The sequence below is a fragment of the Callithrix jacchus genome, chromosome 7, assembly GCF_049354715.1.
Source record: "Callithrix jacchus isolate 240 chromosome 7, calJac240_pri, whole genome shotgun sequence".
Taxonomy (NCBI): domain Eukaryota; kingdom Metazoa; phylum Chordata; class Mammalia; order Primates; family Cebidae; genus Callithrix; species Callithrix jacchus.
The window spans coordinates 57,740,542-57,758,816 of NC_133508.1; the positions used below are offsets into that span (position 1 = coordinate 57,740,542).

An 18,275-nucleotide genomic window follows, 5' to 3' on the forward strand; every position below is an offset into this window, starting at 1 on the left:
GTACCCCAGAACTTAAAGTACAATTAAAAAAAAACCAGAAACTCCAAACCCAACAGTGTCTAGGGAAACAAATTCTTAAACATTAGATATTTTCATATCATTGATCTAACAATTACTAAAAACTGTTTATACTTCACATATTTGTACTCATAGTTAAAATCAGTTCCCACCAAAAGGAACATGTTCTCTGAATATGCAGCTTACCTTGTCAAGAACCACATCACTGATAGGAGGCAGGCCCTCTGGTTTTTGGATACAGGCTGGCATGAACTGGAAGTCCAGCAGAAACTCCCTGTCATACTGCTTCTTACCTTCAGTATCAGTAGGCTTCCAGGATTCTAGAAAGAGGAATATAGGCAGACAACTCTTTGTAGGGCATTATATACACAGTCATGCATTGCATAATGACGTTTCAATCAATAACAACTGCATATACAACAGAGGTCCCATAAGGCTATAATAAAGCTGAAAGATTCCTATTGTTAATGACACTGTAACCATCCCAATGTGGCAGCACAATGCTTTATTCACACTTGTGTGTCAATCCTGGTGTAAACAAACCTACTGTGCTGCCAGTCATATAAAAGTATAGCACATACAGGCCAGGTGAGGTGGCTCATGCCTGTAATCCCAGCACTTTGGGAGGCTGAGGCGGGTGGATCACAAGGTCAAGAGATAGAGACCATCCTGGCCAACAGGGTGAAACCCTGTCTCTACTAAAAATACAAAAATTACGAAAATTAGCTGGGTGTGGTGGTACACGCCTGTAGTCCCAGCTACTCGGGAAGCTGAGGCAGGAGAAGTGCTTGAACCCAGGGGTGCGGAGGTTGCAGTGAGCCAAAACAGTGCCACTGAACTCCAGCCTGGGTGACACAGCAAGATTCCGTCTTAAAAAAAAAGATATATATATATATAGCACATACAATTACTAATAACATAATATTTCACAGTGATAAGAAATGACTATGTTACTGGCTTATGTATTTACTATACTACACTTTTTAATCACTAGAGTATATTTCTTCTACTTATTAAAAAAAGTTAACTGTAAAACAGCTTCCGTTCAGGAAATATTCTAGAGGAAGGCACTGTAATCATAGGAGATGATAGCTCTATGCACATTATTGCCCTTGAAGACCTTCCAGTGGCACAAGATCTGGAGGTAGAAAACAGTGATGTTGATGATCCTGACTGTGTGTAGGCCTAGGCTAATGTGTGTGTTTGTGTCTTCGTTTTTAACAAAAATCCTTAACAAGTAATAAGATAGATAGTTTTAAAAGTAGAAAAAGCATATGGAATAAAGAAACAAGGCCAGAGATAGTGGTTTACACCTATAATCCCAGCACTTTGGGAGACCAAGAGTTTGAGACCAGCCTGAGCAATGTAGTGAGACTTAGTCTCAAGAAAAAAAAATTTTTTAATTAGCTGGGTGTGGTAGCGTGCATCTGTAATCCCAGCTACAGGGTGGCTGAGGTGGGAAGATCACTTGAGTCCAGCAGGTTGAGGCTGCAGTGAGCTATCACTGCACCACTGCACTCCAGCCTGGGTGACAGAGTGAGATTCCATTTTGGAAAAAAAAAACAAGAAAAAAAAAAGAAGAAAAATAAAAAAGAAAAAAAATTTTTTTGTATAGCTCTACAGTGTGTTTTAAACTAAATATTATTATAAAAGCCAAAAAGCTAAAAAAATTAAAAAGCTTATCAAATAAAAAGATTACAGTAAACTAAGATTAATTCATTATTGGAGATGTAAAAATTTCAAAATAAATTTAGTGTGCCCTAATGTTTATAATATCCACGTCAGTGTACAGTCATGTCCTAGGTCTTTACATTTACTCATCACTCACCCAGAACAACTTCAAGTCCTATGATCTCCATTCATAGTAACTGCCCTAAACAATGAACAATTTTAAATCTCTGATATAGTATCTTTACTGTACCTTTTCTATGTTCGGTTATATTTAGATATATAAACACTTACCATTATGTTACAACTGTCTACAGTATTCAGTATAGTAACATGCTGTACAGGTTTGTAGCCTAAGAGTAAATGGCTATACTATACAGCCTAGATGTGTAGTAGGCTAGAACATCCAGGTTTGTGTAAATACTCTTTTGTTTGCACAAGGAAGAAACTGCCTAATGATACATTTATCAGAACAAATCGCTGTCATTAAATGATGCATGACTTACATCCCTTAAGAGTACAAACCACATTCCGGTATTTATCTCTTCATAAATAAACACAAAAATGAATATTAAAATATAGCCAGAAAATATTATGTGAAGACTTTAAACCATCAATTGCTCTTTCATCCCTTTTAAATATGTGTGAGTAGTAAAATAATCTAAAGCAAGTAGGAATCACTTCACATATACACTAAGCAACCTTCCACCAGGGACATATAATAATCCTCATTAAATAAACTACCGAGTTTTATAACCTAAAGTCAGGAGTTTGAGACCAGCCTGACCAATATGGTGAAACCCCATCTCTACTAAAAATGCAAAAATTAGTTGGGTGTGGTGGCGGGCACCTGTAATCCCAGCTTCTTGGGAAGTTAAAACATAATTGCTTGCACCCATGAGGTGGAGGTTGCAGTGAGTCGAGATCACACCACTGTACTCCAGTCTAGGTAGCAGAGCAAGATTGTATCACAAACAAACAAATTACCAAGCCCTTAAACAACTGAGAAATAAGAAATCTGATAAAAGCCTTGGCTTCATGAAAAAGGATACTTTGGCTGTTCACTTAGAAATGTTATTTTAGAGAAAAGAAAAAAGCAAAAGGACCCAAAACACAAAAACAACTTATTTAAGATAATGAAACATCTAAGCAGTTAGATATTAAGTTTTCTTCACTGTCTATAATTTCATCTTTTAAAAAATGACAGTTTTCTTATTTTAATTAACAAAACTCATCAAAATCAGACTCCAGATTACTTCATGATAGCAGATTGGATCCTCCTTATATTAGAGGTGCCTAATGTGTAGGTTATAGACCCACTGAGGTCTCTGAGAATATTCCAGATGTTTTTCACCATATCTTTATTACCTTATATTTATTAAAAAGTAGACAGCTTACTGGGATCTAAATTTCAAACTGTTTTCCTTCCAGTTACTACTAATACCTTTTCCAATTACTGCTGTTAAATACCAGGACAAAAGGTAGTTGGTCAATTATAGTCAGGGCCTATACTGCAAAACTGATGGATAAAAAGGATTAAAATATAAAATATAATTAACATAAATTATGCAATATGTAAAATATTAAAATATAAAATAAATATAAAAAATAATTTACACAGTCTAAAAATAGAAATAGTGTTTCAATTTTTTTCTTTTTTTTTATTGAGACGGAGTCTTGCTCTGTTGCCCAGGCTGGAGTACAGTGGCGCAATCTTGGCTCACCACAACCTTTGCCTCCTAGGTTCAAGTGATTCTCTTGCCTCAGCCTCCCGAGTAGCTGGGACTACAAGCATGCACCATCACACCCGGCTAATTTTTGTAGTAGAGAGGGGGTTTCACCATATTGGCCAGGCTGGTCTCCAACTCCTGACCTCATGATCCGCCCACCTGGGCCTCCCAAAGTGCTGGTATTACAGGCCTGAGCCACTGTGCCCAGCTAGTGTTTCAGTTTTCTTAATATACATTGGTGATGGCTGCATGTACTCTTTTTCTTTTCTTTATTTTTGAACACAGTATACAAGCCTCAGTTAAAAAAAGCAATTCAGTACACCGAGTCGCAGGGTTTTTTTCAAAAAAGTTTTATAATAGCATTCATTTACAATTTCATAAAGCCCATTAACAGGAGTTTACTGGTAGTGAAAGAAAGATCAGTATAACAAAGTAGTAAGGGCTGAGCGTGGGACTACTTTGGGAGGCCAACTGCTTGAGCATAGGAGTTTGAAACCAGCCTGGGCAACAAAGTGAGACCCTCCCTCTGTAAAAAATAAACAATAAGTGGCCGGGCGTGGTGGCTCATGCCTGTAATCCCAGTGCTTTGGGAGGCTGAGGTGGGTGGATCACAAGGTCAGGAGATCAAGGCCATCCTGGCTAACACAATGAAATCCCATCTCTCCTAAAAATACAAAAGTAAGCCAGGCATGGTGGCATGTACCTGTAGTTTCAGCTACTTGGGAGGCTGAGGCAGGAGAATCACTTGAACCTGGGAGGAGGTTGCAGTGAGCCAAGATTGCGCTACCTGGGCAACAGAGTAGGATTTTGTCTCAAAAAAAAAGAAGAAAGAAAAGAAAAAGAGGTGGCTGGGCATGGTGGCTCATGCCTGTAATCCTAGCACTTTGGGAGGCTGAGGTGGGTGGATCACCTGAGGTCAGGAGTTCAAGACCAGCCTGGCCATCATGGTGAAACCCCATCTTTAAAAAAAAAAAGAAAGAAAAGAAAAGAAAAAGAAAAACAGTAAGTAAAAATTTTAAAAAACAATATCAAATAGGCCGGGAGGCTCACATCTGTAATCCCAGCACTTTGGGAGGCCGAGGCGGACGGATCACAAGATCAGGAGATAGTGACCATCCTGGCCAATATGGTGAAACTTTGTCTCTCCTGAAAACACAGAAATTAGCTGCGCATGACGGGCACCTGTAATCCCAGCTACTCGGAGGCTGAGGCAAGAGAATCATTTGAACCAGGTAGCTGGAGGTTGCAGTTAGCCGAGATCACGCCATTGCACTTCAGCCTGGCGACAGAGTGAGACTCCATCTCAAAATAAATAAATAAAAATATAAAATAAAGTGGTAAGTACTAGTAACTGGCTTTCAAACATCTCTGACTACAACTCACAATAAGACACATAATGACTTCATGACCTGGGACAATTATAAACACATATATAACTACAACGTTTCTAAAAATCATACTTATTCTTAGATGGGCGAGGTGGCTCATGCCTGTAATCCTAGCACTTTGGGAGGCTGAGGCAGGCAGATCATTCAGTCAGGGGTTTGAGACCAGCCTGACCAACATGGTGAAACCCCATCTCTACTTAAAAATACAAAAATTAGCCAGGCGTGGTGGCTCACACCTGTAATCCCAGCTACTTGGGAGGCTGAGGCAGGAGAATCACTTGAACCTGGGAGGCGGAGGTTGTGGTGAGCCAAGAGCGTGCCACTGCACTCCAGCCCGCATGACAGAGCGAGACTCCGTGTCACCAAAAAAACCACAATACTTATTATTACTACATGCAATAGACTGGCATTTTCTATATTATTCTTTTTGAAAACGTTGGCTGTGACCTATTAATTTCACAACCTATTAAATGTATTAAACCCAACAGTTTGAAAAACACTGATCTAGATTACCTTTGAGGTCTGGTATTTTACATGCAAACCCTACCTCCTACAAAACTTAGTCTACATTTTGCAGACTAAGAAAAGCTTCTCACCTACTCCAAACTTTCTACCAAAAGAAACACCTTTTCCTCACAGATCCACACCAAATATCTCCGTATTTCTCAAAGTCAGTCACAGTTTATATAGCATTAGAACAGAGGTTTAATGCATTTGATGGTATCTTAAGATAAAAAAAAAAAATCCTACAGGCCAGGCATGGTGGCTTATGCCTGTAATCCCAGCAGTTTGGGAGGCCGAGGCAGGCAGATCACAAGGTCAGGAGATTAAGATCATCCTGGCTAACATGGTGAAACCCTATCTCTACTAAAAATACAAAAAAATTAGCTGGGCGTGGTGGCGCACGCCTGTAGTCCCAGCTACTCAGGAGGCCGAGGCAGGAGAATTGCTTGAAACCAGGAGGCGGAGATTGTAGTGAGCTGAAATCACACAACTGCACTGCAGCCTGGGCAACAATGAGAGACTATGTCTCAAAAAAAAAAAAAAAAATCCTCCAGGGTTTACATTTGTTTACCATATGTTTATCATATATATTCCTTATTTGCTTGTTTATCATACATATTTACCACACTGCAGGCACTCAATACATCGTTTCAGAGTTCAGTTCTACAGAGTCATTCTGTCAACAGAGCAGAGTTCAAGTCTTATAAAGGATGACTAACACCAGCTCAAGGAATGTGGTATTATCTCTACATCCCTTTGAATTAAAAGGAACAAAATAATTTTTAAATCAAACTACACCCACTAGCAAGGCACTGTGTGATTCCCTCTGTCAGATGCTCTTCCAATGCCAGTCAAAGGGGAATACCAGTGTTGGGTATCATTTCCATCAATATAGACCTCTCTGGATTTGTTAGTCACTAACTTAGGCTTGCTGATCTGTCTTGTAAATGTTATATTGTGATAAACCTCCTTCTTTCATTCAGTATATCTCTATACAGAGGCAACATTTCTCTAAGATTGCGGTAGAGTGAAAAAGAGGTACACAGGAAGACAGATATAAACTTACCTGTTTTAAATGGAAACATGACCCCATCACCAGAACTATCGGTGGAGCCTGAATTAGCATCTATTCCTTCACTCTCAGAAACACTCTCAGCACCATTACGTACTGGCTCAGCTTCTTCTCCATTTTCTTCCACAGCTTTCACTTTTTTTAGGTCAGAGGGATCTTTTTCAGGATGAAACCCCTGGCTCATTTTATCTTGTTCAGATTCAAGTACCTTGTCAACCAAAAGCTCCTCTTCGGCTTTAGGCTAAATAACAAGTGAACAAAGAGGTTATGTATTTTTTTCATGGGTGTAAGTATAAATAAAGACCTATATCTACCCCCTTCAAAAAGCAAAGAAAAACATGTCACTCAAGATAAGAATGTCTGAGTTTAGCATGTGGTATTAGAATGGTGAGTTTAAAAAAAATACTTTTCTCATTTCAGCACCTAGGATAAGAAAGACAATTCAAATGGCTTCTGAAATGCTTTAACATGAGACTAATAATATCCAAATGTACCAAAGGTAAGAATGGAAAGAACTGTTAATCCTTGGAACTTTATAAACATGAACAAGTCCTAGTCAGAAATCTAAAACAAGCACTACACTACCCTTGCCACTAAAACTCAACAAATAGAAAAACAAACAGTGGAGGGTATTTTTTAGACTGTCCTCTGGCTGTGAAATTGAGAGTTTGGAGAATAGCTTAAAGCATCTAAGTCCTATAAGGCTGATCATATCTAATTTTACAAAAAGGCCATTTGTTAGTTAAAATCTATTTTGTTACTGATTCTTAGACTTCTCTGAGGCTGTGACAATATAGAAAAATCTTGTATACAAAAAAAGGGAGAAATTTGGGGTCTGGAGTATCATACCTATTTTCAGAAGGCAAAAAGGAATTGAAGTTATTCCCTAGATTATTTTTGACTACTTTGGTGTCAGACGTCAAACAAAAATGGCTTTGTAAAGGCCTCAATGAATCTTCAAAACTCTTTGAGGCAAAGATCTCCATAAACTCCTTTTTTGTGAAGGGTAAGAACTCTGAAAACAATCCTTTGGTACAAGAACTCAGAGGAAAGGGGTGTTCTAACTGATAAATTCACACTAGGAAAAGAGCCAAAAACGGGCTGGTTCAACAGAGGATCACAGTGTAAAGTCGTGTCATATACAGCAGAAAGTAGTTCATCCCAAATGACCTATGAAATTATGTTTAAAAAAAGTTTGAGTGACAAATACTTCTTTGTTAGATAGTATTAAAACAGACATAATACTAGTAAATTTTCTTTTACCATATAACAGATCACGGTTGAAAAGTCAATAAACTGTTTAATATTATCAATAGAAACAGATGGTTTTTAGACTCTGTTTCTAATAATTAAAAAGTCATGCAAATATGCATAAACCCCACCCACCCCTATTCCCCCAACTAATCCATGGGAAGAGACAGCATATAAAAACCCTCAAAGGAGAGACAGACATAAAATTCCAAAAAAATAAGTCTGGAAACAATTTATTTTATAAAGTATGGCAGAAAGCAGGTATCATTTAAACGATGAAAAAACCAGATCTACCAAATTTGAATCATGAATCAGAAGCCTCATTTAAAAAAATTTTAAACTCTACTACAGTCTAATTATAATAATTTTTTTTCTTTGAGATACAGTTTCACTCTTTTTGCCCAGGCTGGAAGGCAATAGCTAGATCTCGGCTCACCGCAACCTCTGCCTCCGGGGTTCCAGCGATTCTCCTGCCTCAGTCTCCTGAGTAGCTAGGATTATAGGCATGCGCCACCACGCCCAGCTAATTTTGTATGTTTAGTAGAGACGGGTTTCTCCATGTTGGTCAGGGTACTCTAGAACTCGCAACCTCAGGTGATCTGCCCACCTTGGCCTCCCAAAGTGCAGGGATTACAGGTGTGAGCCACAGCGCCTGGCCTAATAATCTTATAATATCATCTCATAATTATGTATAGGTCATCAAGAAGACACTTAATAATTTGGGATATGAATATGTAAATGGTATTTAAACTTACTAAAGAGCAGCAATCATACAATTATACAGAATTCTTATTTCAGATCTTGTAAAATGTGAAAAAAGTTATTTTTAGAGAATAAAATACACTGCATCCTCTTCTCTGTACATGCAATCAACAACAGTCTATCCCATATAAACAGAAGCTGTATTACTTGGAAATTCAATTTCTAACTGGAAAAAGAAGTACAAAGAAACTAGTTCTATGAATAACAAACCGTAATTCAGAGAACACAGAATCATTGAATTATCTGAGGTGTTATTATGAGGGGTATTTGAAGAGAATAACAAAAATAGCTTAATTAAAATATTTATTTATTTATTTAACAGGATAAAATCCTAGTCAACTAGTCTGTAAGTGTCTAACAGTTCCTAAATTGTTTACACAGAAAACCAGATTTAAGAAAGCGATCACTTCATTGGCTGGACAGCCAAAGGTAAACCTTTTTTTTTTCTTTTTTCCTGAGATAGTCTCACTCTGTCGCCCACGCTGGAGTGCAGTGGTACAATCTCGGCTCACTGCAACCTCCACCTCATGGGTACTTGCAATTCTGCCTCAGCCTCCTGAGTAGCTGGGACTACAGGCATGCGCAGCCATGCCCAGCTAAGTTTTTGTATTTTAGTAGAGAAGGGGTTTCACCATGTTGCCCAGGCTGGTCTCAAACTCCTGAGGTAAGGCAATCCCCTTGCCTCGGCCTCCTAAAGTGCTGGGATTACAGGCATGAGCCACCGCATCCGGCCTAGGTAAACCTTTTATAGGAACCTGTTAAGAATTCAGTTGGCAGAACTTCCTACTTAGTGCAAGGAGTTTTTTTAAAGTGCCAGAAAATCAGACTGGTAACTATGTATGTAATAACTGATGTAATGCTCTAATTTTTTTTTTTTTGAGACGAAGTTTCGCTCTTGTTGCCCAAGCTGGAGTGTAATGGCACAATCTTGGCTCACAGCAACCTCTGCCTCCTGCGTTCAAGCAATTCTCCTGCCTCAGCCTCCTGTGTAGCTGGGATTACAGGTGTGCGCCACCACGCCCAGCTAATTTTGTATTTTTAGTAGAGACGGGATTTCACCATGTTGGTCAGGCTGGTCTTGAATTCCTGACCTCAGGTGATCGGCCCACCTTGGCCTCCCAAAGTGCTGGCACTACAGGCATGAGCCACCTTGCCCAGCCGAAATGCTCTAAAATTTTAAAATGTATTTTAAGATACCTTGCCGAGAAATTTTAACATGAAATCATCCTTCATACTTACTTCTCTAGGCTATAATTTTAATAAGTATCTTTAATAATGCAACAACCTAATATGTAACCCAAGTAAGCTGATACTAGAAACAAATTAACAGATTTCTTAGAAAATAAATCTAAGGGAGAGCTTAGATTAGTGGAAATGAAGACAATGGCATCTAGTATTTACTACACTATGCCAATGAAAGCTCAGTTTTAGGAAAGACAGAAAAAAGGATTTCTCAAAGAAGTCAGTGTGTAAAAAACCAAATATTTTTTGTCTTGCTTTAGTTTTTAAAAATATGTTTTACGTTACTTTATTTTTTTGAGACAGTCTTGCTCTGTTGCCCAAGCTGGAGAGCAGTGGCATGATCTTGGCTCATTGCAACCTCTGCCTCCCGGGTTCAAGTGATTCTCCTCTCTCAGCTCCCCAAGTAGCTGAGATTATAGGCACATGCCACCATGCCTGGCTAAATTTTGTATTTTTAGTAGAAACTGGGTTTCACCACATTAGCCAGGCTGGTCTTGAACTCCTCGCCTCAAGTGATCCACCCACTTCAGCCTCCCAAAGTGCTGGAAATTATAGGCATGAGCCACTGTGCCCAGCCTTGTCTTAAACTATAAAGCTAAGGAAAGTGATTGGTTCAGAATAAGTCAATTTGTATTACTTGGAAATTCAATTTGCGTTTGAATAGTAACAAGTTAAAGAAGCTTTATAGCAAACTCTGGCCCATGTGCCAATTCTGGCTCACCACCTGCTTTTGCACAGCATACAAGGTAAGGATGATTTTCACATTTGCAATGTCTGAAAAAAATTGGAAAAATATTTTCTGGCATACAAATTCAGATTTCAGTGTTCATCAATTAAATTTTGCTAAGATACAGCCATGCTTCTTCCATTTACACATTGTTGATGTCTGCATTTAAGCTAGAGTGGCAGAGTTGAGTAACAGTTACAACTTAAAATATTTACTATCTGGACTTTTATAAAAAAAGTCTGCTAATCATCAAGCTGAAGATTAGGATGAATATCTGAAGGCATGGGAAGAGTGGCCTATGTAATATTCAATAATGCTTAGAAATCCAACATGAAGTATAACAGAAAAAAACTAATTAAAAAACCAGACAAATCTAAAAAAAATAAGTAATGAAGCTCTTAACAGCCATACCAGGAATGTATGTGATTCCCCTGCCTCTGGAAGGTATTTTATTCTCTGTAGGAGCTACATTTTCTTATTCAGCTGCAAAAGCAGTACAATGACTATTTGCAACTCTATACCTTACTGCCAATTTTCACATCCTAATAACCACAATGAAATCATACCCATCAACATTTTAGTGGTTGCTATGGAACTATGACATCAACACAGCATCATGTAACAGCAATCACAGGACAAGGAAAGTAACAAAGGGGTACTATTAGATGCCCAAAGAAGGTAAGAATATAACTAGCTAGAAAAGCCAATGAAGCTACCTTAAAATAACTTTTATATTTTAGTATTATGTTAACCCTGAGTAAAAACTGTTTTAATAAAGTAGCTATAAGAATAGTAAAAAAAAAAAAAAAAAAAAAGGGGGGGGAAAGCTGCATATAGATTTATATTACTCTTAATTTATAAGCTTACATAATGCTAAGGATGTTGAGATTACAAGACTAGGAAACTGTTAGAACAATCCTTAGGACTGATTTTGCCCTTGTTTCATCCTCCAATTCATCTCTTGGACTTGGTATGTTTTAATCTAACACAAAATCTGGCATGGCTTATTTTAAGATAGACAAACAATATGAAGAAAAGTTATGTTTCTGGTATGCAGTTAACAGCGGATAGACTCAAAATGAATTTCTTTATAATGTACTAGATGAATTCTACCACTATTACTAATGATATTTTTAAAAATTCTCCATTTCTATCAACTTAATACAAAGAAAAGTTCTAGTTAGGGGAAAAGAAGAGTTAACCAAAAGTTGTCTATTTATTTATTTATTTATTTGAGATAATGTTTCACTCTGTTGCCCAGGATAGAGTGCAAGTGCAGCCTCAACTTCCAATGCTCAAGCAATCCTCCTACCTGAGCCTCCCGAGTAGCTGGGACCACAGGTATGCACCAACATGCCTGGCTAATTTGTTAAAATATTTTTGTAGAGTCAGGGCCTCCCTATGTTGTCCAGCTGTTCTCAAACTCCTGGGTTCAAGTGATCATCCTGCCTTCACCTCAAAATGCTGGGATTACAGGTGTGAGCCATTGTGCCTGGCCAAGTTTGTTATTTTAAAAGAAAAACAAGAATTCAATGAAATTAAACATGATAATAAAAATCTTTTTAAAATTCTAATATAAATGGATCAAAACAATTCGTCTCTGAGCTTGATACACCAAGTTTTGCTTGGAAAACTATTTCAAGAAATAGGTATAAACACACACCTGTAGATGAAATGGCACCACTGCTCTGAATATGGGCTTAAAAAATTTGCTTACCTCCAATTCTGCCTCTAACAGCTCTTCAGTGGTTCGGGTCCAATCTTTTGGTTTCTTCCATGTCTTTGGTACAGTTATAGCTATTTGAGCTGAAATACAAGATCAGGCCCATTACTTGCCACTGTAAAGTCATTCTGAGAAATATTAGGTATAAGTGATACCTATATTCAAATTCAGTAGAATAAAAGAGAGAGAACTTCACCTATACCAAAGAAATAGTTGGTTGATCAAGTGAACAACTGTGCATCTGTAGCCCAGAGATTGCAATGCCAATCTGTGGCAACCCAAGTGCTGTGGGTACAGATTCATAGCTTTCTAACCAGTAGCCTAGGTTCTTCCCATTTCATGGTTAGAAATACCCCAGCATGTAATTCAGCATGTGATGACTATGTACATAAGAAAACTGACTTGTGATCCAACTCTAGGCTTCGGTCTACTTCTATTGATCAAATGTGTGAACTTAAGCAAGTCACAGGTCTCAGGCGCCTACCTTATTCAGCTACAAAGTATGAGACTAGATATCTAAGGTTACTTCAAGCAATAGAAAATAATATGCTCAGGATTCCATTATTTTTAACTTTTCTAGACAACAAAAGGATACTTCAATTAAGGTTTCATCAGATAGGTAGCATGTCTACAATGTCCTGTTTTCATCTCAGATCAATACTGTTTGCCTAGCCTTTCATATTGCTAGAGTGAAAACTAAGAAAATAGGTAATTTTTACTGAATTATTCCATTGTTTCAGAAATTCTAGATTAAATGATTAAGTTTACAAAAGACTTAAAAAAATTCATTTGGCTTACAAATTCTACAGAATCATGGGTGTCTAAGTGAAAGACAATTTAACCATCAGTTAGTAAGTTGATAATATTAAACTGCTTCTACAGAGGGCAACTTATGAATCAATAGACAGGAGTAATGAAGAGGGAGAAGAGTTAAAGAAAGGCCACTTAATAGTGAACATTACCAAAAGCAAATAAACATGAAGCTAAAGGGTATCATCTAATCTGATTTCCTATAGAAATATAAGATAATTCGGGCCGGGCGCAGTGGCTCAAGCCTGTAATCCCAGCACTTTGGGAGGCCGAGGCAGGTGGATCACGAGGTCAAGAGATCGAGACCATCCTGGTCAACATGGTGAAACCCCGTCTCTACTAAAAATACAAAAAAATTATCTGGGCATGGTGGTGCCTGCCTGTAATCCCAGCTACTCAGGAGGCTGAGGCAGGAGAATTGCCTGAACCCAGGAGGCGGAGGTTTCAGTGAGCCGAGATTGCGCCATTGCACTCCAGCCTGGGTAACAACAGCGAAACTCTGTCTCAATTAAAAAAAAAAAAAAAGAAAGAAATATAAGATAATTCACTGAGACTCTGGGGCAGTCTCATCTTTTTTGGTATGACAGTAGAATGTACACACATACTTTTTCAGGCAACAAGAAAAAGGAGACATTTAATACTAATACTTTTTTTCTCAAAACTACTGTACTATCTTAAAAATATTTTGCATATCAGGCCGGGCACGGTGGCTCAAGCCTGTAGTCCCAGCACTTTGGGAGGCTGAGGCGGGTGGATCACGAGGTCAACAGATCCAGACCATCGTGGTCAACATGGTGAAACACCGTCTCTACTAAAAATACAGAAAATTAGCTGGGCATGGTGGTGCGTGCCTGTAATCCCAGCTACTCAGGAGGCTGAGGCAAGAGAATTGCCTGAACCCAGGAGGCAGAGGTTGCAGTGAGCCGAGATCGCGCCATTGCACTCCAGCCTGGGTAACAAGAGTGAAACTCCATCTCAAAAAAAAAAGAAAATCTGCATATTTTGTTATATACATCTCACACCAATTATTATTTCTTCTTCCCCTCAGGAACTATTAAGGAAACACTAATAGATCAGCTGATATTCTTCCTTTGTATCCAACTCAAGGTACATTTTTTTCAAAGGATGAAAACCATGGGTGGGTTTAAATGTCTCACAGCCTTCTACTGAGTATGTATATTCGGTAGTTGTCTCTTTGTATTTTTTGTAGATCTTCTGATTTGATATAACCAGTCTATTTTATGAGCTTCCTCCAACATTCTTGTGATTTTCAAATCTGCTTCTATAGCTGTATCTTTTTAGGAGTTACACAGTTTGGAGAATCTGTAATTTTATTTTGTTTTGTATTTGTATGAATACTCTAAACCTCATTCATGGAAAAGAGGAAGATCATTTTTTTTTGGAAGATTCTTTGGGTTCAAATATAAACTAAAAAGGAACCTCCTCTAAACAACAACAGACAAACTAAGATAAACTTTTCTTTCCACAAATATATCAAATATACCCAACCCCGAAACATGAAACAAAATATTTCTTCCTTGAGTAACACATTTAGCATACTTGGAAGAAAAAAAACAGCTACTGAGTCAGTGGGAATTGTTACTTGAACAGTGACTATTTAAGTCTTGATTTAAAGCAGTAATTCAGAAAAAGAGGGTCAGAAAGAGCACAGACTTCCTTAGGAGACACTTAGTCCTTTAGAAAAACTGAACAGATATACACACACCCCTAATGCCTAGTGAGGCTGGGGCACATATCCCCTCTCCTTCAATTACTGATAGAAAGGTGCAGTAAAATTTGGGTGTGCTGAGGGATGAAGGGGGAGAAAAAGGAGTAAAAGGGAAGCAGTCAGGAAGAAAAAGGGGGAGGGAAGAGAGAAAGAGAGTGACGCTGATTTACAGGATAATTAACACTAGATAATTATCTAGTGGATAATTAAGCTAGAATGGGGGAATTAAATTTAAGATACTCTCCCAGATTTGTACTTTCTAGTCCACTGCACAGGGAGGGCACTCGAATTTGCTGACTGAAAAAATAACAGCAGTTCTAGGCAAAAGCAGTATTGTTGACCTTCCCAAGGCAGAGACATAGATTGTTTCTGCCTTGTATTAACGTATGAGAGGACAAGCGACAGTCTCTGCATAGAGTTCATAATTACCTGGACTCCCTCTGTAAGAACTAAACTCTTACAGACACATTTAATTTCTACTACATTAAAATATGAATAAAAGCAAAAATACAAAAAAAAATGCTGATTTCAAGATTTTTTCAAATTTTTATGATATTGGAAGAAAATGTTTTTCTTCAGAGCTATTTTGTAAAATGTCTAATGGACAAATTCAGAAAAAGACTAGGGGAACAGACATGTTTAATCATTGGGTTTCAGGAAAATTATTTGTCTTCTCTCTACAGAAGTTTTAAAACTGTGATACAGTTTACTGTTCCTACAGGGAACTGGAAGGAAACAATTTTTGATGCAAACATTTAAGGTTTCAAAAAGAATGCATGTTACAGTAACATTTTGCTGGTATCTGTAAGATGTATCACAAGTCATCCCCATAAATGGATGAGTCTCTTAGTTTTTCATTTACTTTTTATGTGGGCTTAACTGAAGTCAAACTGTTACTCCCGCAAATTAACAGCTAACAACTAAGCCTGTACAATCTAAGAGATAACCACTGGCCTTGGAGACAGAGGGCTAGAGCTAATGTAAAAGTTTCATAAACTTACTGGTTTTTATAAAATCCACGTGTTTTTAGAAACAGTTTTCCCTGAAGTCTGAGGTAGTTAGAATATGGAGAAAAGTTTTTATGTAAAATAGGTCTTATAGGAATAGAAGAGTCAGGAGTAGTTAAGAGACAGGGATATAATGCATCCTGAGGAACTAGTCTGTGTAAACAGATGATCTAGAACATGCACTCTTTCTTTTTCTTTGCAGAAATAGCAGCTGTTAATGGAACTGCTGGCCGGGTGCGGTAGCTTATGTCTGTAATCCCAGCACTTTGGGAGATCCAGGGGGGTGGATCATGAAGTCAAGAGATTGAGACCATCCTGACCAACATGGTGAAACCCCATCTCTACTAAAAATACAAAAATTAGCTGGGCGTGGTGGCGCACACCTGTAATCCCAGCTACTTGGGAGGCTGAGGCAGGAGAATCGCTTGAATCCAGAAGGCAGAGGTTGCAGTGAGCCAAGATCGCACCACTGCACTCTAGCCTGGTGACAGAGTCAGGCTCTGTCTCAAAAAAATAAAAATAAAAAAAAAAAATAAACTGCTAATGCTAATAGTTAAGTCCTGGTTTTTAGTCTAAAATCCTGACTCAAAAATCTTACATAGTAAGTACAAGCATGACAAACGTTGCATATTATTCACTATGAAATAATCTAATAATCATTGATTTTTTGCTCTAATCATAAAAAGATATACCCATTGAAGAACACTTATAAAGTATAAACAGATATAATGACGACAAAAAAAAAAAAACCTCTATGTGTTATCTTTCAGATATTGTAAATATTTTGGGTTATTTTCTTTCCAAGATTTAAAAAGCATAATTATATGCATATCACGTTATTTAGTTTAATATATATTTTTCCCACTAAACTTCAAACAAGAATTTAAGCTTTATAGTCTTTGGGACTATCCTAATACAAATTAACTCCGTTAAAATTCCTATATATTCAATTTGCTAATTTTTTTGGGGGGTTGGTTTGAGACAGGGTGTTCCTCTGTTGCCCAGGCTGGAGTACAGTGGCATGAACTTGGCTCACTGCAGCATCTAATTCCTGGGCCCAAGTGATTCTCCCACTTCAGCCTCCCCAGTAGCTGGGACCATAGGTACATGCAACACGCCCAGCTAATTTTTAATTTTTTTTTGTAGAGATGGTCTCTTACCATGTTGCCCAGGCTGGTCTTGAACTCCTAGATTCAAGTGATCCTCCTGCCTTGGCCTCCCAACGTGCTGGGATTACAGGAGTCAGCCACTGCCACACTTGGCCCTATCTGCTAAATTTTGATTAAGCTACTAAAAGCTCATAATTAGTGCTATGTAGCAGAATAATTTGAAAGCACTCAATTAATAGGGAGATTATAAAAATTAAAAGATTTTAAAAAGATAGACAGTGAAAAACTATAAAAGAGCTAAATGTACATGATTCTAAATATTAAGACATTTTATTCAAAAGTAAAAAAAAAAAATTATTGATTAATCTTTAGGAAATCCACATAAAGATAAAATTAAAGTGGACAAGTTTCACATCTACTGGCAAGAGCCAAATCACAGCACAGGTTTTTAAGAGCCACTTCTAGTAGCAAGGATTTGGATTTAGGCTAATGAATTTGTTTTTTTGACATGGAGTCTTGCTCTGTCACCCAGGCTAGAGTGCAGCTGTGCAATCTCAGCTCACTGCAACCTCCTTCTAAATTCAAGCGATTCTCCTGCCTCAGACTCCTGAGCAGCTTGGATTAAAGGTGCCTGCCACTGTGTCTGTCTAATTTTGGAGATGGTGTTGCACCATCTTGGCCAGGCTGGTCTTGAACTCCTGACCTCGTGATCCACCTGCCTCAGCTTCCCAAAGTGCTGGGATTAAAGGCATGAGCCACTGAGCCCGGCCTAAACTGGATTTTTAAAAAAGAAAGTAGGTTAAGGTTAAAAAATAGAAAAGTACAAAAAACACAAAATTATAACAACACTTCATTTATAATCATGTAAAATATTTATGTAAAAACTGGAAGGAAACAAAGAAAAGTTTAACGCCAATACTCAGACTACATACTTGAACATTAAGTGGTTTCTCTTTGCTCTTCAATGCTTGTAATAATAATTTTAAATTGAGAGAAATAAAAAAGTTAAACTTTTAAAATTGATTTTCATTCATTGTTTCAAATTGTTTCATCCTGTATGACTAATCCACTTTAGTCTTCTAATAGTTTAGGACAGATTGCTCTTTATAAAAATACTATTAGAATACATTTTTAAAACAGTTGATTTTACTGGGCACATGACAATTTTGTGTATGATTTTGATCTCCAGAAGATCTGGAGAACTCATGGAGTTCGTAGACTCATTTTGTACCCCAAAAAACAAAAAACCAAAACCAGCATCATTCCATATAGGTTAAAAGAGTGCAAACGTGGTTGAGAGTGGTGGCTCATGTCTGTAATCCCAACAACACTTTGGGAGGCTGAAGAGGGAAGACTGCTTGAGGCCAGGAGTTCAAGACCAGCCTAGGCAACAAAGTGAGACCTCCACAAAAAATTTAAAAATTAGCCAGGCCTGGGGTACACGTTTGTTTTCCTGGCTACTAAGGAGGCTAAAGTAGGAGGATCACTTGAGCCAAGGAGTTGGGAGTTGCAGTAAGCCATGATTGTGCCATTGC

General features: G+C 37.9%; 1 protein-coding gene across 50 annotated transcripts in view; it reads right to left on the reverse strand.

Annotated features, from left to right (window-relative positions):
• EIF4G3 (eukaryotic translation initiation factor 4 gamma 3) overlaps nt 1-18,275 on the reverse strand; it is a 390,720-nt gene that overhangs the window by 90,604 nt on the left and 281,841 nt on the right. For all 50 annotated transcript variants that reach the window (XM_078330654.1, XM_078330661.1, XM_078330664.1 and 47 more), the window contains 3 exons: nt 12,080-12,168; nt 6,375-6,621; nt 205-338 (listed from right to left, as the gene is read on the reverse strand). In XM_078330654.1, the coding sequence (XP_078186780.1) occupies nt 205-338; nt 6,375-6,621; nt 12,080-12,168 (470 nt within the window). The remainder of the gene's footprint in view (nt 1-204; nt 339-6,374; nt 6,622-12,079; nt 12,169-18,275) is intronic.